This window comes from Copidosoma floridanum, unplaced genomic scaffold (assembly GCF_036245765.1).
Source record: "Copidosoma floridanum isolate Cflo_tuat_1 unplaced genomic scaffold, Cflo_Japanese_pri ptg000001l, whole genome shotgun sequence".
Lineage (NCBI taxonomy): Eukaryota > Metazoa > Arthropoda > Insecta > Hymenoptera > Encyrtidae > Copidosoma > Copidosoma floridanum.
The window spans coordinates 2,677,591-2,701,584 of record NW_028321878.1 but is presented as its reverse complement, the minus strand read 5'-3'; the positions used below and the strand labels follow the sequence as shown (position 1 = coordinate 2,701,584).

General features: G+C 43.1%; 1 protein-coding gene across 1 annotated transcript in view; it reads left to right on the top strand.

Moving 5' to 3' along the window:
* Positions 1-3,140: 3,140 nt before the first annotated feature.
* The window catches only part of LOC106640404 (zwei Ig domain protein zig-8), a 28,590-nt gene continuing 7,736 nt past the window's right edge, over positions 3,141-23,994 (top strand). The window contains exon 1 of the mRNA XM_089592221.1: positions 3,141-3,393. Coding sequence (XP_089448347.1) covers positions 3,222-3,393 — 172 coding nt within the window. The 5' untranslated portion in view covers positions 3,141-3,221. The remainder of the gene's footprint in view (positions 3,394-23,994) is intronic.

Here is a 23,994-nt window from a genome sequence, read left to right as displayed (position 1 = left end):
TTAAAAAAGTTCCACTTTGCAAACATTTATTCGAGCCAAATAAAGAAAGAAAGAAAGAATCCCACTTAAAGAGCGTAATAGCCCAAGTAAAGAAGATCGCGCTAATCAACAGTCCGCACGAAGAGTGCCATCATCCACGGAACTAAAGTATACTGAAACTGCTGATGGAATCCAACAGCCACCAAAGCCTACATACACCGCTGGCAAACTTTCGCTTTCCCTGTATCCCATTCCCCCACCTCCTGCCGTACCTATATACATCCGGTCGGCATTGGAGAAGTGACTCCCAGAACCACAAATGTCTACAATAGTCTGATTTCGCATCGTTCCCCCTTGGAAGGGGGGGCATACATACATATAAATGCAAATCGATGATTGAGGCTTAGCGCGTGCCTAGAAACGCGAGTTTGGTGCGGCGTGAGGCGTAGAGGTATAATCGTGAGTGCCGGAAACGCGGATCCCACGAGGACTATAAAGTATTTTTTTTCTCGAAAGGAAGTTTGTGTAATTAGCGAAATCGCAAGTGGAAACAAAGGTCCCTCGTCAAAACTGAATGAATGGCTTGCAGTCGAAAAAGTCCACGAAAGCAAGTTGACGACTGTACAAGCGGGAAGCATCGTGTTGTTTCGAATTTTCGCAACGTAGTGGATGCTCTTGTGGAACGAGTAACAAGTTTAACTTGACGTTGACGCCGTGAGTGGGAGGTGCTTGAACAATATCTGCTGTAGGGTGTATCGCCGTGGTGTAGGACCATTGACGGCTCATGAAAACTTTGTATACAGTGGATTTTTGAAGTTTCAAAATTGCTTGTTTGTTGGTGACTGTTGGTTTTTTCGAACAGTGTTTCAAAGTCACGTTAATTTGACATTTTGAAATTTTACGTGAATTCGAGTTTTTCTTTGTCCATTCTCAGCTCTCCTCGTTGTGGAATCGATGGATTTTGCAAAGTTGATTTCACCAGGAGCCAAAATTACGCTTCATTAACCGGTACTCATCGAAAATTTAGATCTAAAATTATCGAGGGTAATCGCGTTCAGATTCCGCTAAGATAACCAACACCAACCAGGGAAGAAGTTAAATTTACCAGCTCTATTTGTACCACCTCTAATTTTACTTGTCATCTCGGTTACTTTCGAGTACTCGTGTATGATTATAAAATTTTGCATATTTCACGTTACTTCGAATTATGTCAAGAGCCGCGTGCGACGCTTTTTAAGCAACAAATTGAGTTAATGAGAAAATTCTTTCCACCCGAGGTACTGAGCAGGCATTCCGTGTTTTTTTTTTTTCTTCTTTTTACATAGACCCACGTGATTTTATTCAAGCATCACCTCAATTTTTTAATTCGAATCAGATAATTTTCAGCCACACTTGGTCTAGTTGTTGTAGTCAGATAGACTCGGTAAACATACGAGATACGTTTATTAAAATTGCACACACATCTGAATTAAAATAAATAACGAGTACTAACGAGGTGCAAAATTATTAGTACAGACCAAAGGAGCGAGAGCACAAAGTGGGGGAGTGAAATGTTCGGGCTGCCATTGCAATTTGACGTACATGTAGTAGCGCTTACTATCAACGACACATGAATATTCGCACGTGATACGCATCTTCAATTTTCATCGTCTTGCACGAGCACGCTCTAACAACCAGTTAGGTTCCAGGCTATTGAGCCAAAACTATAAAATTACATTTTAAATGAATTAAACTCGCTCCCACTTTTTCATTATTCGAATTCACTGATGGATGTTATTAATAAAATGTAAATGTCGGGATCTGTCAAAATAATAATACGCGACGAAAATCGAGTTTCATGTACAGGAATAACCTTTGGAGCTCTTTGCCGATGACACAACGTAATTTAATTAATAATCATAATCCGTTACATATAATGAAAAAAAAAAAAAAAAAAAAAAAAAAAAAAAAAAAAAAAATTAAAAACCTTTTTATCCGTACTCATAGCCTACTGTGCACGTATCCAAACACAAACAGAGCGAGGTAAATCGTAATACCCGGAGAGCTTGTTTTCCATGCCACCAGGACACGAATATGTTTGCGCGCGGGATAATAAAATCCTGGAGCCTTATTTTCTTGATATAACTCATCCACGAGCAGCGACAACAGTAGGTACACACAGACCTCGAGTGTTTCGTATCTGCTTTGGCTCGCCGAGTAGGTGTGCTCCCAACCTTTTTCCTTTCATCCACTCGCTCCACTCAACGGGAAATGCACTCCGAGTCCGAAGGAGCGGTAGTTCCGGCTTTACGAGAGGGACATAACGAGAAATCGGCCCAACGAAGCCACGCGGCGATTCGATATCTCTTCTTCCGCTGCTCTTCCACTATTTTTTTTTTTTTTTTTTTACCTTCCCTTCTTCGACGCAACGACCACTGCTCGACGCTATGGACTCGGAAAGAAAAGTCTGAGAAAGGGACGGCGGAGGAAAAAAAGCTACTCGCTGAAATGTCCGATCCGAGGGGATGTCGAACAAATGAACATTGTTTTTCGGAGTGTCGCACTTGAATTATAAAAAAAAACGAAACAAAAAAAGGGGGGGGGGGCAAAAGTTGAGTAGCAATAGCCGGCAGTGTAGTAGTTGCAGCCTAGAGCTTAATTGTAGGTCGAGAGGGGCCCCCTGCGTATTACACATACACACGGGGGGTGGAGAGCACGTATACGTATACGAGTTATCATATGTACTCCAGAGCGAGGATGAAAATTACGTATCCGATGCACGTCTCCGGCAGTTATGGTCGAGCGCTTTGCAGCATTTGGCTTTTGAGAGTTACGTACGGGCACGCGTAGATGGAGTGCGCAAAGGATCTCCCTGGAACTCTCGTTGATAAATTGCACGTGCTGTGGCGAGAGGCACGCAAATTGATATGAGAAAGGGAGAGCGAAAGCAGCCGAGTTTCAAAACTCCTTCTCCCGCCTATAGCGCACCGCGTTTGGTTAATACAGCAGCAATGTACACGAGTTTGCTTTGCGAGAGCGGGGAGAGCTTGTGTATTTGCAGCAAACTTTTTTGTTTTGAATCCCAACGAGCTCAGCTTTTTCGTATGAACGGAGCATCGTTTGATAAAATCAGCATTGGTGAGTGTACGTACCTGTAACGCTTGGGTGTCTTTGCAGAGAAAACAGCAGTGGATAAGGTGCGTCTCCTTGTATTGCGGTCGAATCGAGTCTGAGCCACGGGGGATGCGAGTGGCTGAGAGAGGATGTCTTTGGGCCGAGCTTGGGGGTCGCGGCTATTCTTGACTTTGGTCACCGCCACGCTTGTCATAGCCAACAACAACTACCACCAGCAACACCACCACCGGTCCTCGTACTTCCACGGCGATGACGACGACCACACCCGCAAGCTGTCCAACAACATTACTCGTTTTCATGGTGAGTGTGATTTTCTTTTTTTTTTTTCTGTATATTTACTTGTTCATCGTGTCCTATTTTTTTAATGAATCGATCGATGGGCGCCTCTAGGCTACTGGCATTTCAGTACTCGCTGCGGTTGCGTTTCATCGAATCATTGAAGAATTTTTGCTTTCCATGTCCCTTATTTCATGTAATAGGAATGGCATTTGGGGTATTTCAATGTTGGATTCCTTTAATGTACGTGTTTTAACAATTTCATCGGTGATCGGTGTGCGCTTGATTGAAAATTAAAAATTCACTAGTGCCGAGCGTTAATTAAAAATTGATACATGATATTGTGCTTTTACATGGTATCATGTACATATTTACAGCAACCGAGATATCGGATACATTTTTATGTAAAAAAAAAAAAAGAAAAAAAAAAAGAGTTTGGTATCGATTTCTTGATTGGGTGTACAGAGTCAGGAAACTTTAGTTGCGTGTAGAAAAATACAGCAGGTACATAATTGGCAAAAAAGCTTTTTCCAACTGTTTCAAACTAAGATTTTTGCAACTTTTTGCGACGAAGGTTAAATTTTGATTTAATTTTATTTTCACTCCATTACTTATTTCGGGTGATGCTACGAATACCCAACAGCAACAAAAATTTCAAGCCTCAAATCATGAACATCTTGAATTAGCACCAAAAGGCCCGACGTTATTTTTTAAACTTTTTCCACGGTGCAGCAAAGTAATAATTGAAGTGGCTCACGGTAAGCTACTTAAAAAAAGGTAGGAAATAAGACGCAAAAAAAAAAAAAAAAAAAAAAAAAAAGAAAATGCAGTACCATTGGATTTCTTTTGGACACTGAAATTGAAACTCGTTGGCGGAGCCATCGATAAAGCAATACCGCCTGCGTATATGTACGTCAAGGCCCTTGCGACCCACGAGTAGCTAGTCTATAGAATATTCCAGGAGACTCGAGAGTCAATTTGCCCGACTGAAGGGCCTCTGCCGTGCGCTACCCTCCATCTCTCAATCAGAGCCCGGGCACGTGAATGTATAGACATATACTAATAGACCCCCAGGATGGTCTGGTAAAAACTGTATTCACGCCGTCTAGATGCGTCTCGTGGAAATAACGAACGTGTGCTCCATTGGAACGAATTAACAAGTAGATACTGTCGATTTACCTGATGGCAAAATTCTGTAGGGGAATCCCCCACTTGTGTGCTCAGCTGCGCCACAAGAATATGGTCACGAAGGGGAGCCCGAGAAATGGGGTAACGTTGAAGCACGTTCGGGGTAATTTGTAGTCGAGTCAACGAGACGGGCGATCGCGAACCTTTTACACGGGATCTTCACATTTATCGCAGGTTTAAGTAAGAAGCTCGCCAAATGTGACAAACCCGACGGAAAAAAAAAATCGGAGCGTGAATGAGCTCCGGAGAGGTGTAACTTTCGAGGGCTTTTTTTGCCCCTCCCTATCGGCACCTGGGAGGACAAAAACCACAAGTCAAACGAAGCGATCGATCAGCCGCTCCAGTTGGGGTCGTTTGGGAGGAGGTGACACGTCGGAAGGTAAGATAGAAAAAGCACGCGTGATCAGAGAATTGGAGCTGACGAAATGGGGGCTAATTGAAAAAGCGCGACGCGTCAACGCCCGGCACACGGAAAGAGTTATCGATCAGTCGTTAGCCAGAGAACGGAAGAAAAATCCCACCTATAGCGCTGTACGTACAAAAAAAAAAAAAAAAAAAAAAAAAAAAAAAATCCAAGTCAGAAGGAGGTTGAAACTTTATGAGCTGGAATAATGCATGCGCGTAATCCTTTGAGTGGAATAAAATTCCACGGGAATCCGGGGGGCTTTGAAAATAAAATTAGAATCGACAGCCCCGGTATTACCTTATACTGTGCCGTGCTCTTGCCATCGTAATCTGCTTATGCCCGCGTACGCGAGGTACGTAGGTTAGGTGCCTAATTTAAAGCTGATCCTTTGGTCTCTACTTGCTCAGCGTTTGAGGGGACACTCGAGATTTTTCCTTATAAACCTCATGCTTGCCCTTCCCGTCTCTGCGAGAGACTCTGCAGAAAAGAAAAAAACTCCGGCATCAAAGCTATTTTTGATTGCTTGTCAATATTGGTACTTTTCAATGGAAAAACAAAAAAGAAGAATTTATTGCATCGCCAGGGGCAAAAAAAAAAAAAAAAAAAAAGGAATAAGGCATCGATCCCAGCCAGCTGACAGTATCACCGTGGAGCTGACTTTAACGCCACGCAGCTTCGGTATCCAGGTTACATGCGCGGAGATACACACGTACACGGCGACAGTCTCATCGCGGCTCTTTGCGCGAATGAAATCGTAAAACTCGTCGCTGGGGCTTTCGCAGCCATCACTTTCTTTTTCCCTATCTTCTTTTTCCTTCGGCGGGCGGAAGCAATACTACGTGCCTACTGTTGAAAACGTGACTGGGACGTAGTACCTTGTAAAACCTTCTTTTTTTTTTTTTTTTTCTTGGTGCGGAGAAGGATAGGAACCACGGGAGGAGCGACGGCAAGATAGAGTATAATGATCCGCACTTATCTATCAACGTCGGTCTTTGGATCTTAGCGCGACGTTTTTCCTTCGAGTGTGTGGTGGGTGGTGATAAAAATGTTAATCTTGCGGAGAAGAGTTTCTTATTCGTCCAACTGTTCGGTAGCCGATTGTACTGTGATGAAAATTTGATAATCTCTATGTTCGTGGATTCTATACGCGTGCAGCAAATGTAAATTGTAAATTGTAAAAATTCTAGCCTGTTTTTTCTCTTTGAAATGTGCTTACGAGGAAGGAAAGAGAGTCTCATGGAGAACTGAAAAATAAACTCGTCCATCGGATGTTTTTCCATGGGCTAAAATAAACAGAGCAGGCAGCAATTGAGCTCCAAAATCAAACAGCTGGCTTCTGGTATAATTTATTGATACTTTTTTAAAATTTTAAAATAAAAAAATTTTTACATTGCTTCAGGGTTTTTTAAAATTTGAAAATAATTATAATAACGGTTCACATGGCGCAGCAAAAGATTGGACAATTAGTCGTAAGTTTTCGTTGAAACTTTGAGCTGAATTTAAGTCATCGGGCAAGTTTTCCTTCAACAAAGTTCCTCGCACATCAACGCCGTGTGGAAAATACCGACCTAAATTGAGACTTTTACCGAAAGATAGTTTTCAAATGAATCCTTTCTTATCTCTAATATCAATTTACTTACGAATATTCCGATCGTATTTGAAAATTCAGCTTCCACACGCATACCGGTCCATGTATGTATGAAAATAAAAATGCCAATGTAAGAAAATCTATGGGAACGGATGATGATCGAAAGGGAATTTCAAGCTTAGCTTTTCCATCGGAGTATTTTTATCCCGACCTAAATTTAAATTTTTCACGAGACGCGGGGTACCGAGTACCGACTCAACCCACGCTTAGCTCAGGCAGCAGGCTTGAGAGAGTAAGGATTACCAGAAATGTACGTACACGCCCACAAAACCAATGTATTACGAGCAAGTATAGTAAAGCTCAAGCTACGGTCGGACGACGCGTGCGAACATTTGCATTTTCTCGGTAAAACACAATAAATGAACGGGGCTCTGGTTTAATTTTTCTTGCATGTATCGTATAAAAAATTCAAAGCTTATGCAACCCCGGTTTGTTGTTACTGTTTAAGCCTCGGAGTTCCCGTAGACCTAATAGCAGAGTATCAATCAGCAAACCGATACCAGAAGCCCCTCCGACCAGAGCTGCTTTTTTCTCTTTTCAAATTACTCCCCTCGCCGTGCCTTCGCGAAAATACCAAGGCACGTTGCTCAGCTTTATTTACGCTCTCGAGGCTTGGCCTTAACAAATCTCTCCTGCCTGCTCCCGCAGGCGCAGCTCGGCCCCACGAAAACTTAGCTCTTGGAATTTATTTTCCGCTCCTTTCATCAATTTCACGAGAGACCCGTCCGATTTTGCTGAAACAATAAGGCTCGGGTCTTGGCCTTTTTTTCACAGTGAGCACCACCCAAAAGTCATCAATAGGGCGCTTGGCTAGTCAGCCACAAAAACAACGACGCTGGTAAAAAAAAAAAAAAAAAAAAAAAAAAACACGCGTTGTAAATCAGCTTCTAATGCATGGCTTTTTCCGTGTCTCTTTCACGCGCGACAGCACCCGAAGGGGGTTGGGGGTTAGGCTCGGCCGAAGCGCGTTTCAGATCCGCATAAACGTCACGCGCATTTACGCGCGACAGACAGCAGTTTATACACAATCCGGACGTCATGCTGGTTGGATGCGAAACGGCCACTCGACTCGCCTCCTCTTGTGAAATATGGCCGGTGCTCTTCGTGACAGCCCCGACTATGGGCAACCTGTGCGCACCGAGTTCGGACGGACGAGCGCTCAACTTTTTTTCGGGACCAAATGAACCTTGCGCGCTTTTACCTTTTTTTTTCCTATTGGATACTCTAGTAACACATCAATCTAAGCCCTAATGCTTGTTACATTATACCCCATTTGACGGGGTTTGTTGACTATGATTAAAAACAAAAAAAGTTTTATCGATCACCCAATGTCGTATAGAGCAAACGTGTCAAACCTTTCCCCCCCCCACGTAAATAACTCGATGAAAATTTTACGTCGACAAAAAGCCCGCGTTTATCGAAGCACCGCCAAAAATCGAGCCCCTATCGCGTGGCGTCGATCGATTGCACGGAGTAGCCAGACAAAAGCCGGAGAGCGGAGTCGCCAGTGACAATGGGCAGATCATAAAGCCGATCGCTACTAATTGGCCTGAAAGGAAGCAAATTTCGCGGTCGATGCGCAACACCCCGATCATCCGATGCATATTTCATTTTTTTCTTTTTAATTTAACGATCCAAAATTATCCCCGAGTACGCGTACGCGTCCGACTTTTTTAACGACTCACGAATATTTTCCCAATCAACTTTTCATCCGGCGAAGCGCTGATTATTCGTTCGATGGCTCATTACGTACTTTTCCAGCTTGAGCGGCAAAGGCAGTTTCGCGACACGCCAATAAAAGTTGGCATCGATAAAAGGGCACTAATCGGCCGTGCAAGTGACCACTTAAACTCCAACTCGGCGAGCGAGATGCTGGGTCGTCTCTAGAGATTTCTCGGGACACGTAGAGGCCGTCAGCCGTGCTGTCTTTCCCGCACAGGGGATATATAGATGCTAAAAGTCATAAGGGCGTCGTGCGCGGACCGCTAAAGCTTCACAGACATCAGGGCAAACGAAAGGCCGTGTACATTCGCGGCGAAAGGGGAGTCTTGAATTTTTCAAGCGGATGAAATCCCTCCGAGCCGGAATTATTGCGAAAGATCGAGTACGCGCGATGCGCCGGGAGTTGCCGTATTCAATTTAAAGTTCGCAAGCTCAGGGTGCATGACTGTGTCGGGCGTGGAAAAAGTGAGGCGATACAGGCAAGGGAAAAACCATTAGAAATTTGTGTGCATGATCGAGAGTGCGTATACGGTAGAGGGATACGTGGATAGAAGGCGGGTAGGTACGTATGGCGCGAGAAAAAGAAATCAAAGTCCTCAAAGAAAACATCAATTTATTTCTCTCTGCCCGTAGTGCGGTACAAACACGGCGTACCAACGACTCGCAGGGGGGGTCGGTGCTTTCATCCCCGAGCGATGGAGCTTATGGATCCTGCACCACGTATTTGCCGTTGGTTTTTTGTTTATCTCGTCGTGCGCGATCCGCGATACACATGCAAACTGTACTGTTCACCAATGCTCTCTTCAAATTTTGATGGGTCGAACTTAAGGATGTTCGGTAGAGATAGCGGGGGGGAACCAATTGCGGGGCAAGGGGGAAGTAGCGATGAGTGAAGACTTGGCATCGCCGCACAGGTCTCCAATGTGTGAGTGTTCATGTACATACAATTATATTCGTAGCTAATGTAAATAAAATTCTTGAATTTCTATGTGACTTGAAAAGTCTCATTGAAAGTGATATGTGAAATAATTAGGACAGACTCTAGTCTCTGCGATTACTACAAGCATGTGATTTTGTTTTCTCGTGTAAAAAAATTGTATTGTATAAAAATTACAAATTAAAAATTTTATAAAGAAAAATAAATATGTGTTATTATAATACGGTTATTAAGGTACGGGTGGAACCTATGTACATACACTCACACACATACATAAGCTTATGTTTTATACAGAAATACATAAATATCTACCATGATATTTAAATATTTACTGATTTACGTCCTGGAACATTTTGAATTTCCCGTTTCTTGCGACGTTGCCGTTGCGTTTCGTCGAACTATTATTTAATTTTTCTATTTATAAACTAATCAGACAATCATCGCGAAACTTTGTGTACATATAGTTAATAACATTATCTATGACATATAAAAAAATTCGAGACATTCATCACACCATTTTTTTTTAAACTGAGTTCTTATAAGTTTCCCCATAAACGACCGTGTTAAAATAACTGAACTTTGAAATTCAATATCTTGGAAACGAAACAGACGAACCTCTTGAAATTTTAACAGCTTCATTGTAACAACAATAAGAACGTCTGGTTAAAATTTCAAAAAGATTCATCACAGGATTCTATCTCTACCGAACGTCCTTAAAGCTGTTGTACCACAAGGAAGCTCTTTTGTACTGTTTCATCTGTAAGGACACGTACAGATCGCAATGACAGCAAGTAAGGCAACGTCATACTGCAATTTTACTCGCAATTCATAAAACGTTTATAAAAAACAACTTTAATCTAAAAAAAAAAACCAAATTAACTTTGTCAGTTTTGTTATTATTAACGAGCATATGTGGCATTGTTCCATTGCTATTTCACTGCTTCGATCGTATCTTGAACTGGACGAGTCTTACCGAAACCCATACTCTAACGACTAAATGGTGTATGAAAACATGTATTCAAAGTGATATTTTTCCGCATGAGAATCCCAACTTTTCAAGAAATTCGCGCATTATTTGAATACGTGAAAGGAAAACCTTGAGAGAAAAAAAAGCACCGCGAGTTAGGTGTTTGTATTAGACTTGCCACCGAAAAACTTCCCTTTCGAAAACAGCATCAGACAGAGCAATACCCGACTGATTAAGGCCGACGATCGAGCCTCACCTCATTAAAGAGCATCGAGAACTTTGCTCAGTCTCGATTGCTCAACACCAGCCACTGGCAGAGCACACGTGCAGCCTTCGCTCGAATGTAAAATTAAATACTCCTCAATTAGCATCCAACTGGATTTGCATCAATAGCACGCGCCTATGCACGTGCGCGCGCGTCACTGACTCTCAGTCGGGCCAAACTAATTAAAGTTCCGCCACCTGGATCTTGTCCCTTTCCCACCTACTGCTGTGTAAACACACGTGTTTCCGCGACTGTACACCTTTCAAAAACAGGACTGGCTGCCAATACGTTACTCCGCCTTTCAGTCCTTGCATTCCAAGTAAGTTCAAGTGATGGCAAATCGCACCTACCGAGAAATGCGTCTCGTGCTAGTGAGTATGTATAAATAGCCCATTTGCAAGGAGGGGGAGGAAAGTCTGTATCTCGTCAAACTCCATTACGCATACAATGACCCGCGACCAGGCCTCTCTCTCATTTGCTTCTTGTTCTTCCCCATCCTCTTATCGACGATTCGAGAGCAAAGTTTGCCCAGAGATAGAAAGGGAGACAGAGGTATAAAGTCCGTCCCTGATGTGAACTCGCGGGGGCACTGGTTGTACGCGCTCTCCGATAAATAACTCGGCTGCGTTTGGCGGATCGTTCTTTTCTCTTCACTGCCCACCTGACCCCCCCTAAGGAAAGAGGAATAACACGCGGGGAGAGGTTTCACAAGGCGCGGTCGGTTCACCATCAGTCTATTGGTCGGAGGCAACGGAGCCACCACCGAGTCGATGGGGAGGAAAAGTTTTAAGAGTTTTGGCTTTTGATGCCCCGCGCAGGACGGCAAAGCGGAAGGGAGAGAGAACATGGGCCAAGTTTCTCTGTACTTGTAGGCACTGGTGACAAAGTCCTCACGGCTTGACCGACTTATTCTCGGCCCTGGGCTTGTAAACTTCCGCAATTTTTAATCGCACGGAGAAAGATAAATGGGGCACGTCGGACGCAGGGATTTTGTTTAATGTCCACGCTTTGCTCCTTCCGGGACATCAGTCAAGCAAAGTCGAGGCTGCGGGAGTTGGAAATTGAAAATCACTGATTTATCATGGAAACGGTGGTACTGCCTTTAGCGAACTTACTTTTACGTCTTGTTGCGGGGTGTGGTGGACGGGTTTATTTATTTATTATCTCTAGGCTAAAATTTGGGAATATTCTGGTATCAGTTGGATTGAAATGCGAAATAATTATTAGTTCATAATGGTGTCATGGCATCGAAATGTCAGTAATTGAATGGCGTTGTTGAATTGATGGATATAGTATTTGGATCTTGTTAAAAATAACTACATGGGCATGACTGGTCGTTGTAAAACTTGCACGCGTACCTGGTCAGTTCAGCGACGAATAAGAAAAAGAGTTACTTTTTCCTCGTGAATTATATATAAGACAGTCTGTATTTCTAACCATAGCACGAATGGGAGAATAATATTATTTTTCAGCGTCTTTTGAAGAGCCATGTGCGAGAATTCCAGGAAAAGATGTCGAAAAATACTTTGACAATAATAACTTGTTAAAGAGTATATGAGAAATAATTTCTTTTCTTCGAAATTAACAAATAATCCTTGGTCTTTTTACTCTAAATTCACGTGGAAAGAGATACTTTTTATTTTAGCATAAATTTAAACGCACCTTGTACTTGACATAAGAGCTCTTTCTACGAGGAAAAAGTGAAACAAAGTGAAAATGAAAATGTCGAGAAATTCTAAATTAATGGTTTTTCATCAAGCATACAAATTTTAAGGTAGTGTTATAGGTAAACTATTAGGATATTACTCCTAAAAATATTATATTTATGCACAATAAATAAAAAAATGTTGAAAGCGTACTATTTTTAACGTACTTTTCTACGATCATGACTTTCTACATAAAACACTTTTAAAGCTCCTTTATGATTCAGTTACGAAACAAAGCTTCTGTAGCTCTATGATTCACGTGAGAATTCATTTTTGGTTAAATTCTTTTTTAGCGTAACATCCATATTCTTTGAATGAAATAAATGAAAGGATTGAACAAAATCTTTTTTAGAGAATAAATCATCTTTCATCTTCGGGCCGACTAAAACACTATTCACAATTTTTTTTTTAATCACCCCTACGATCAAAATAAATAAGTTATTTTTGAAATGCTCTGATCACATGTTTAACACGTTTTAACAACTTTTCTATGAAAAAATGCGACTAGAGGTTCACGCTTCGTTGATTATAAGTTAAAAGTAAACCACTCCACATACTTGGTCTTAAACTTACCTAAGAATCGTGTATGGGCCAACACATTATTTAGTAACGACGTCTAATTTGCATGAGGTCAACGTCTACCTAACGAAGGGGCGTTATGCAAAAGAAAAAAAAAAAATTCACAATCACGCTCTCAAATATTCTTTCAGAGGATACTCGATTCACAAGCACCCAGCCGCACTACTGCCCGCCTGAAGTATTTACGCTACGTACCGGATTACGACGAGTGGGGCTTGTTGCCTTTACTCGATTACCATGGCAATTTTAATTGCACGAGCAGAAATACTGCAACGTGCATGAAAATTTACAAAAAAAAATTCTTTGAAGCCATCACGTCGTTTGTAAAAAAATTTACAGAGTCTCGTATGCGCTGCTCTTTTGTATCCCAGCCTCGGAGAAAAGTTTTCGTCGTTGGCGTCAAGAATCCGAGGTAGGGGGATCAAAAGGCCGCGTCAGGGTGGTATTAACGCGTCGTCTCGTCTCTCCGTTGTCTTTTCCCACGAGAGACACGTGGGAGCAAACTTTTCGGCCCCGATGAATTTCCCCGCGAATGACCCATACTCACCTCGGCAAAAGGGCTTCGCAGAGAGTAGGCTGGCGAGTCGTACGTCCGAAAACTTTCTCCCCGCGAAATCCAAGCTATACGGGGTGCAAAGGTGGTTGCACCCCTACTATAGTTTTCGAGGCCCGCAGTGCTTATTATTCGTCGAAATTAACGGCCGAGCGTCTTGAGACCGCTACAACTTTTATTATTATTTGCACTTAGCGACGAGACGCTGGCGATGTTTTTGAGCACACCTTTGAATAATTCGAGCCAAACTTTCGACCGCATTCGCTCACTTTGGAAATTTAATTAAAAGTACCCCATTATAAAGCAGTGGGTGGAGCATTTTATATTAAGATTAGATTTTCCATTAAAGTTGATAACTCGCGAATGTATGAATTAACTTTCGAGTACAATCCAGATGAATAATTTACCCGCGAAATGGAGCCGCATTACTTCTACTGCTGAAAAAGTGAGTACCTATACGTTTGCAGGTTAAAATTGAATTTACTCGCGTTTAGCACTCCCGAAATCACTTTAGAAATAAAACATCTGAAAACCAGTAATTTACTTCCCGAGAGGTAATTTATCGAATCGGAACTCAATTATTCAAGCTGTAACCCACTCCGTTTGAAAAAAAACTGCATGAAGCGATTACAGGGTTAGCGACGCGTGGAGCCGTTGTTCGTGTTCGAGGCTGCATTTCCAATAAAACGCGTCGCGCGTCGTTAAAAAAGGATATAAAACAAAAGAGATCGGCTACAGTAGCCCCCACCCCCCTTTTTCCGTGCGATTTGTCGTCCGATTGAAAAACTTTCAACGCCACCGAGTCCCGGCCTTTGTGCGCATCCGGAAGAGAGGACGGACAAAGCAGCAGTAGTAGGGCGGCGTGTGACGGAAGTTTCGATGGTACTATTTGCCAGCCGGAATATCAAAGCGAAGAATATATTAGGCTGGTTGTGCAGCTTTGATCAGCCGTGCGTCCGTTCGCTGAAGTTGTTGTCCTCTACGGCTCGTTTAGAACCGAGGAAGCCGTCGTTGTGTTGCTCCGCTGCGATGGGCGTTCGTGCACGAAGCGTCCGGCCGCGTGTTGACTTTATTTTTTCGGCTCGAACTTTCCTCAAAATTGCTTCTATTGGAGTCAGGCTGCGAAGCGGAGGGGACTCGCTTCTTCAGTTGGCGCGAAAACTTTCCTGACGTCTGTATTTAATTAAAACTTGATTACCGTTGCCATTGTTGGTTTCGAAGTTTAAAAAATATGCTTCGCTAGCCGATGTTACAACATCTCATGAGTCGAAGCGGATGCGCTACGGACACGACAATGACGAGAAAAGATGACGTATTTAGCGTGCACTTATTTTTCTCTGGCGCGTTTCGCTTCCTCGATCTCTGCGGGAAAACTCAACCTCCATTCTTTTTCTTTCTTCTGCCAGAGACGCGAGACGAAGAACAGGCGATTCTTTTTTTTTTTTTTTTTTTTTTTCAGGAACACTTTTTTCAACTCCGCTCTTCTTACGTTTTACTTCTCTCTCGGCTAGCTCGACGGATAATTTTTGCATTCAATGCCGACGATTGGACCCATCGGGGCATGCACCAAAAGTTGGGCCTGGATTTTGAGTAATTTCCAAACAAAAGTTTTTTCCCGATTCTGTTGGCTCTTCTTGGGTGACTTTTCAACGCGATCGCACGAAATTCCAAAATTTAAAACCAAACGTAAAATTTTGCTTGTGCTGTAAAACACTTTTAAGTTCTTATGACAAATAGTCAGTAGAATAAGCTCGATTACATCGGGCATGACTTTTGGGTGCTAATTCGACAAAAGGGTTAAACATCAGAGAACGTTTCTTTAACATTTTTAAGCTCGTGTGAAATTTTAAGTAGAATAAACTTTATTTGGTCAGACATGACGATTGAGTACCATTCTGAAAAACATCAAAGTAAAAAAAAAAGAAAAAACGTTTGAATAGAAATCCATGTGATTATATTATTTTTTCGCCAATAACCGATATTTTCAAGCTCTTTTGAAATCTTCAGTAAAAAAACCTTAGTTTGGTCAGGCATGTCGATTATAGGCTATTTCAACGCTAGCAAAATATCAAAGTAAAAAAAAAAAGAAGAAGAAAAAATACGTTTTGATCCATAAACTCATACGAAATTTCCAGTAGAACAACCTTGATTTAAGTCAGACATGACCACGTAAAAATTGAGAAAATTAATCCAAATTAATAGCGCTAATATATTAATAATTACACGATAAATTTTCAGTGGAACAGCTTCGACTTTGTTGTAAACAACCATTATTATGCACTGTTTTGACGTTGGAAAAGCGCTAAGCCTGAAAATAGTTGACAAAAGTACAAGACGAATGGGAATAGTCGCGCACCGTTGCGCTTAACGTATGGTTTTCTTGCGACATGCACATTTATTACCATCACCCCCAAAGACAAACCTTAAACACCCCTGGCACTCGTGGAACACAAACGCAGAATATCATATGCAAGTGCGAATTTTCATTCACTTCTTTCCATGCCCCATCATCAGAACGCGATACGGAACAGATGATCCAACTCACTTGTTCGCGCTGTCGCCTCCTCTCTTGGGAAGACGCTTCTGAAAGGGATGGCGTGGAGTTGCGCGTCAGCTTGAACTTTTATTCCCCCGGACGCGCTCGGCGAGTGATGTACGGCCGAGAATTTCGCTCCATGGCATTTGTATTCGCGGCAAGGTTCAGGGAAAAGTTGAGTACGGCGCAACTGTGAAATATCGCCACTGATGGCCCGACTGATGGATTAATTATTTTTTTCACCCACACCTTATCTACTGTTTGCGCACTTCTCCTTGGTAGTGTCACTGGGGTGGGCGGATGTACGAACTGGAAGAGGAATTTTTCGATTACGACCACGTGCTCTCCTCCGGATTTCTCTTTGCGCTTCCTCGCGATGAGGTTGACCGACGGAAGCGAGACATCGAGTCTCTTGAGAAGTCCAGGAACAGCCATTCCATTGTCGGCGAGAAAAAGAGAATGGGGTTTTAATCGAGAAATCTTATAACAGCTCGCATTTATAAATTATAAATCACGCTTTTTAATACCAGTTTTGTGGCAGAGGAGGAATAAAAAGTAGGGCATTCCTTGTTTCTTCGAAAAATGAAGCAGCGTGACTGCGTATTTGTTCCTTTCGAGGAGGGGAATGGCAGGGGTCATTTTTCAGAGCTCCCAGTCACTGGTGCACGTGAAATAGGATTTATCAATTTTTTTTTTGTTTCGTGCACTTCCACACATCCCATCCAGCGATAAAGGGGAGGGTTGGCTGCGCAAAAATCCCAATGGCTTGTCGCTGGTTTACGGTTTTGCCGTAAAATGGGAATAGCAGGAAAATTCTTGACGCAAGAAGTAAGCTTGTTTGTATGGTATACCCACGTACGTAAGAAGGGTGCGTAGCTCACTGGTTCACGTATCACGTCTTAATGTTCCCTTGGCTTTTTTAATTGTATAAATAAGCTTTGTTTGTTGGTTACGAGTTTTGTTGTTTTTATTTATTTTACGATCCTACTTGGGATGTTTTGGCGTCCATTTCTCTATCCTAGCTCTAATAAATTTTGTCTCCCGTGGTATTATTTACATGAATGGTTATTTTCATCGTATTTTTGGAAAAGAAAAGAAAATAACGTACAGGAGACATGTAACTGCTTTACAGCAGTCCAACTGCACGTACAAATATATTTTCTAATTAGCGTAGAGTTCAAGATAAAAATTACCACTTACTCCATCTTCGAAAACCCAAATAATCCCAAAACCCCGGCCTCTGAACTTTTATCACCCGCACTTACCTACCTTCCCCTATTAATTGAGATTTTTTTCGTTCAAGTGCTGTGGGAACCTTCTCCCGCTCATAAATTATCTCGGATAATTCCGAAGATAAAATTTTCCAAAGATGCTCCCACTGCAGAGATAAATAAAGGAGAACGTGGAAGAGGGCGAGGGAAATGCTGGTGGCACATGATTATCTCTTCAGTCTGCCAATTACCACTAGTATTTCATGGCCGCTTTTAGATCCCTCAAGTCTGACCTTTTCTCGTGGATTTTCCAAAACTCTCTCGACAGATGAGTGACTTGCTTGCAGTGGGTCACTCGATCAATGCTAGATCAGTGTCTCGCAACTGCGCGATGTAACTTGAAAAATGGATACAGGATTTTTTTTTCAGCTCGGCATCTCGAAAAAAATATTTTTCCCTTTTGCGCTTTGAAAATCCACGCATCAAATTTTATTTCAACTTTTGACTCCTCAACTTTACAAATAATAAAATTTATTTGTTTCCCCTACCACGAATGAAACTTCCATTGTTGCCCCGCGGCAGAATTAACCGCCCCAAATGTCATCCATTAGCAGAGGTCAATATCAATAATGAGCAAAAATATTTGCCTTCCTCGGTTTTACAGTAAACGATGAATAGCCCGAAATCAAGCGGGGAAATAATAGAGGCGCACCACCGGCCTCCGCATGAAATGCTAACCGAGTATTGAGAATTCAGAGGCACGCCCGCCCACTCGCTTCGGTTGTAGGGGGGGGGAGCTACGCCTACTGTTTCGCATCGGTTATGACGCAGAGGGATTGCTCGGGTATTGCTCGTTTTATCGCTGTATGTACCATAACTTTGAATGCCACAGAGTTCAACCTAATCTCCAGATCTCGCGCTCAATAACTCCACCGTCGGAGTCACTTAATGGCGCCCTTGGTTGTCAATCGCAACACGCTTAATTCGATTGCTCGTCGCTCGCCCTCCGATTGCCGCGCCGTGGAAGTAAATTGCGTCGGGGTTTTTGTAATTACCGGAGTGCTAGCGAGGAGAATCGATTCGCAATCTCTATACGCGCCGGCTCCGTATATGTATTTGTGGTCGACAATTGGCCGGCGATTTGAAAGGGGTAAAAATACTGCATGGGCGGGAGAAAAGCGTGCTTGGAATACGTGAAAAATGCAGTACAACACCGCTCAAAATCTACGCGGCAATTTGGGGCCGTTACAGACGCCGGTTCGGACGGAGAAAGGAAAATTGCTGGGCGTGTACACTGAGCGTTGGGAAAAAAAAAAACTGACAATTGACGTCGGGATGTTTAATGTAGGTCAGCGTGTTTTGTTTTGAGGGTTGGGCGCATACACATACTCCGACGATCGAAGGCGGGGAGGAAGCAATAAAAAACGCCAAATGACGTTATTCGACAACGACGAGTCATGGTGGTATTTAGGAAAAAGTATCCAAAATCTACCGTTTCAAAGTTCACCTCAAGAGTAAAGAGAACAACAAAGTAAAGAGCGTGCAAAACAACACTCCCCAAAAAAGAGCTTAAGTTTCTTGGAAGAGACGACGACGGTGATGTGCTTATTCAATAAGAATCCAGCAGCACTTTAATGAGCTGTCTTTTATGCATTCTCCTCTTTTCTCAGTGTAAGTATAACTTCACGTTGTGAAAGCGTATAAAGTTTCTCCGCGTCTTCCGCGACTGTTGCTTTTTTGCGTGGTGGCTGAGGTAAAATTTTATGCCGTGAAATATCATCTAACACCGCTATAACCCCTCCAACGTTGTGCGTTGCCTTTTGTCTTTTGCATTAATATACCTACCTTGAAGAGATAATTTTGTAATGATATGCAAGTCGTGTTAATTAGTTGAATCGGAATTATATGCTTTCGAATAAACAGCTACGAATGTCATTTGCGTGTGGTAAGGAACAGTGAACCTTTGTACCACACTTGAATAACGTTTAACCTATGGTGGATGAGATTAAAGCCTCGCTTAACTAGTTTTATACATTATTTTACAGGTTTTTTTTTCTTTATTACTGAGATTCTACAGAATTCTTTATCTCGTATTTCTATGTTTCTTTGTATGGAAATATATGACTTGGAGCATTATTTAACAGTAATCTTTTCTTTTTATCCCAAGCATGAAGTATTACGAAATGCCATGAGTCTTCTGATACATCCATAAAACCTATCTGATTCAAGACTTGTCGTAAACTTTATTATTTATGCGATCTCCTCGTCGATTGTCGATTTCAGTAGTAAAACCTTGATACAGTCAGACATCTCCCGTACAGCCTTACAGGCGTGAAACAAATATTCAAAGCATAATAGGATATCATCGATCAATGACAATAGACATAAGAAAACGGAAAGCAAAGCAAGAAATACTCGGGTAACTGGTAAAGCAACTCGGTCAGAGAGCCATCTCGAAGAAACGAGTCTCAAACTGATTTCTCTCACCCAGCGAGCCACTCGTCCGCCCTTGTTCCGTCTCGCCCGGGCTCACGCCTCTCCTAGTTCTATTCATTACGTCCACGACAATCCCTTCCTTATCCCGTTCCTTTTTTTTCTCAGTGCCCCCTTTTCCCCAACCTTTTCTTCCTCCTCGCGCACGTGACCCCTCCGCCACCGCATATACAGTCCCGACCACAATCGAATCAGCAGCCCCGTAATCGGCCCCTTTTTGTGCTCCCCAGAGAAAAAAAAGGACACGACATGGGGACGATGGACGCACAACCTCGGCGCAAAAAGTCGTAATTACGTCACGGGACAACCGAGATCGTCGTCGCTTTGACGATAAAACTATCACAACCGTGTGTTGTTGCTCGGTACTGCTGATACCACGCATTCCAGGGCTGAAAATGCGACCGAGCGTCTTGAGCTCCTGTAGGGAAGGAAAGGCGAAATTACGGGCTGCCGGGCTGCATTTTTAGCGGGCCGCGTGTACCGATACTTTTCTCTCTCCTCTTTCTTTTTCCATCGGTCCGCTTCGAGAGACGCCAGAGTCCTGATTTCGCGCATTCGAGGATGCAGTTGAGCCTTTTTTCCGACGAAGCGTTGCACTACCCGTGGCTGAAGACGGCGAGAGAGAGAGAGAGAAAGAATTCGAGTGTTTACATTCGCAACAGATTGGATTCTTACTATTTTTTTCCCGCTTCATTAAACCCGATACCTTTCCCCTATTTCCTTTTCTTCTCCCCTTTTTTTCCGATTTCTTTCGAGTAAATTTAATTTCGATCCTCGTGAAAACTGACGGTACTCGTCTGCGCCGTTTGACTTTCTCTTCGATCAGTTTCATTGGATGGATGCGTTTAATCGGGGCGTTCGTGTAATACACAAGTCTCGCGTATGAAAAGGATGAAAAGCACCGAGAGGAAATGAGAAATCCTCGTGCCATTCGTTATGTTTAATTACACGTGAAATGAGAATCCGCGGGCTGGATAATTTCATCGAGATACAGCCCATAACTCTTTGGGATTTTATAAATGCTAATTGCGTAAGAAGTTTTCAGTTGTTGATTAAACTCTAACGAGAACGAATTACCTTTTTAATCAGCCCTGATGCGCAACTTTCTTATCTCCCGTTTTAAATGCATATCGTACACTACAATTAATCATCGGTTGATGTTATTCCACGAATAATAAAACTTCAATTAAAGTTTCCCACATCATCCGACCGATCGACGTACGAACTCATCTGCCGATGGGCAAACGAGCGTCAACTGAGCCCCAAAGTCTCGAAAACCATAATGAAAATCACGGGTTCGCTTGACTCTATCTATACTTACCGAGCAGGATAACAAAGTCTCGCCACATCGCCGCTGCATCGCCAATGACGTCAGGAGCTCGTACGATGATTGAAGAAAACGGAGCAGATAGGGCGGATTAAAGAGGAGGAGCGGGACGAAGTTTTGGAGGTTCGCGCGTGATTGATAGCCCGAAAGTTCTAGCTGCTGATACTCCGTGTCGTCTTGGCGTTTTGCTCCCGGGAAACTGAAGGGCCAAGACGCGCCTCGAGCGAAAACGATGACGACAACAGTGGGGAGTGTAATACGAGAGGCTTTGTCGAGAGTTTGGCCGATTTTTCCCCGCTTGGCCCGATCGGATTTGCCTCCCTTCCACAACGAATGCTCCATTTTGTCGCCAGCAAACGTTGTCAGCTCCGTTTTCGGTCTCGACCAAACGTTTTGTTGCGGAGCATTATGTTTGGCCGAGAATAACGGCACTTTGAGTGCAGCGCAGGTTAGGCTTTTGCTAAGTGCTCTAATGGATTGCTCTCGACTCGCTGCCAAATTTTAATGTTTGCTCCTGGGAAACGACGGGATGCGTGTGCGCCCGAGTGATGTATGCTTCGAACAATAAGTTAACATTCCGCACGGCTCACGAGAATACGTGCAGTTTAAAGCACGAGAGTTCAATGGTTTGATGATAAGTGGCGCCGATAAGTCCCTCTATTTTCACTCACGAATTTTAATACGCCTTAATATTTGGTCGATCAAACGGCCATGATATAACTTCTTGATTATTACATTTAACCCTATTTGAATATAATCCTCCATGGAGCCCTCAACTTTATCGTGCAAGGGCGAAAAAATGTTTTTTTTTCCTCCAACCGGTCGAAAGCTTCAGTATACACACATACACACCCGCATACGAAATAAAAGAAAATGACGGCAATGTTCATTCCTAGCATGGAGTCAAGGTACGCATCGAGTTTCACCTCTCAGAGTTATACTTTCGGAAATCACCTCGAAGCGCCACCATCACGACCCTCCATGAAATATGCATAAGAGCCGTTTGTCGTAAATAGGTGGCTCATTTTTTCGCGTCTTCCTCTTTCCATCCCCTCTACTCTCTCCTCCGTTATCCAGAGTGAGGAAGCCAACTTACTTTCCTTCGCCCCCTCCTCCACCGAAAAAAAGGCACGCCCTCGCACACTTAAACAACAGATAATGCACAATAGGGCCAGCCATGCATAATTCATGAGCACCTCTCACGATCGCCTCGATCTCTCTCACCAGCGCCTCCTCCTTACTTCCACTGAGCCGCGGCTGAATTGCTGCGCGCATAAATTTACCATCCCATTGACTTATTGTCCCCGGTGACGATCCTTAATTGAGAGATTTTGATCTAAATCGCTCGAGCGGAGCTACGGCCCTGGAAGCCGTTTGTTTACGACCGTAGGACCTTTTCTGCGTATACTTGTAGCTTATATTCGTATACAGTACAACGTGACCTGCCACGCTATGGATACTCCCCATTAGCGCCAATTCGGGCTGATAACTTTTTTAATCGGGATGCGTTTCGGTAAAGTGTATCACCCATCACCTGTATAATTTGCTCTCGCTTTGACGTTTAGACGTACTCTTAGGTCAAAGTTAAATTATGACAGGAGTGGCAAATCAAACTCAAGCGCCTCTGTATATGTTTCATGTGGTTTTCGTCATTTTTTTTTTTTAATCAAAAGTACGGAGCTTATCCCGTACATTTTAACTAAATTAGTCAACGATGCGTGATGAACAAAAATAAACAATGTAAACGAGCTCCTGTCGAAATTGTTGGAGCGAAAATCAACGCAACACAAGGTCAAAAGACCACACACCTGCCCGATCGAGGAAATCCTGAGTTCGGCTATTATTCGGAGGGGACGCGAGGAAAGCGTGACCCAAGTTTGTTGCAAACATTACCACGTGATGGCTCGTTTGAACCAATAATCCGGAGAAAGAAACGCGAGATCGATCCTTTTTGGGCAGCATTAGTGAACTGTGGCGAGCCGTCGATGGAACACCACACAAGCGGGAGCCAACGTGGTAATCGAGTGAGAGGAAAATGAGCCAAAGTTCCGCTCGTGTATACGTAGTCGAGATGACCTAGTTTTAGTCGTGAAACGGGGAGCAAAGAGCACGGGGGTCCCCTTCCTCTTTTATCGTCCGGAAGTTGGGGGGGGGGAGGCAATTGGAATCGGCTGGGAACGAAAAATTCAAAGGAGCAGCAGTCGCGACGACCAATAAGCCGGGAATTTTCCACGTACGCGTCGGCTTTTCCCTCCTCGCCCTCCACCTTCTTGATTATACGTGTCCCTGTACGGGGCGGTATCTATACCAGAACGGCCGGATCCTCGAAAATCCCTTGGCTCTCTTGCGGGTGTGGCCTCTCTCGGTGCCGGATATTGCCTCTATTTGACTCGAAAGAGCGGTGAGATCATGCCGCTCTCGTACCCACGGCTGCTCCGAATCCGCAAAATCTCTACGAGAACTTGGCTAACGCATTTACGAAACTGCTCGGGGATCGTACGCGCCGATCATTTTCGCTATCTATGCTGTACAAAAGTCTACATTTGTGTATCTTATTTTTGCAAAAGGATGCATTTACAACAGGACCGGCTCGTCCTTTGGTGTTTATTGTACAGAGATGTTTTGGTTCTTGACGAATAAAAACTGTGACATAGAAGTGGGTGTCTTGATAAAGCCTTACTTAATAAAGCGGAAGTCAATCCAATGATAACGAAGGGAAAAAAAAATTGGTGTTCTAGTTTTAATTGAATGAAAGTTGAAGGGTGCAATTACAAATAGCGGCTCTCAACGGCGGTAGAGCCAATTTCGCGAAAAGCCGGAAAACTTTGTTTTCGAAAGTACAAACAACTTGAAACGCCGTCATCGACATACGAAAACGTGCTATCCGTGGGTAGACGAGAGAGACCCAAATACCCGTGATCAAAAGACGCTAGGAGGAATCTTTAATTATTATTATCATTGTTGTTGCTGTTATTCGTGGCAAGATTTTTCCAAATGATCGACTCGGCAGACGGGTGTCCTAGAAAGTGTGAAATTCGGCAAATGACTCGAAAAAAACGAGAGCGAAAAAACGGGCTGGAATGAAAA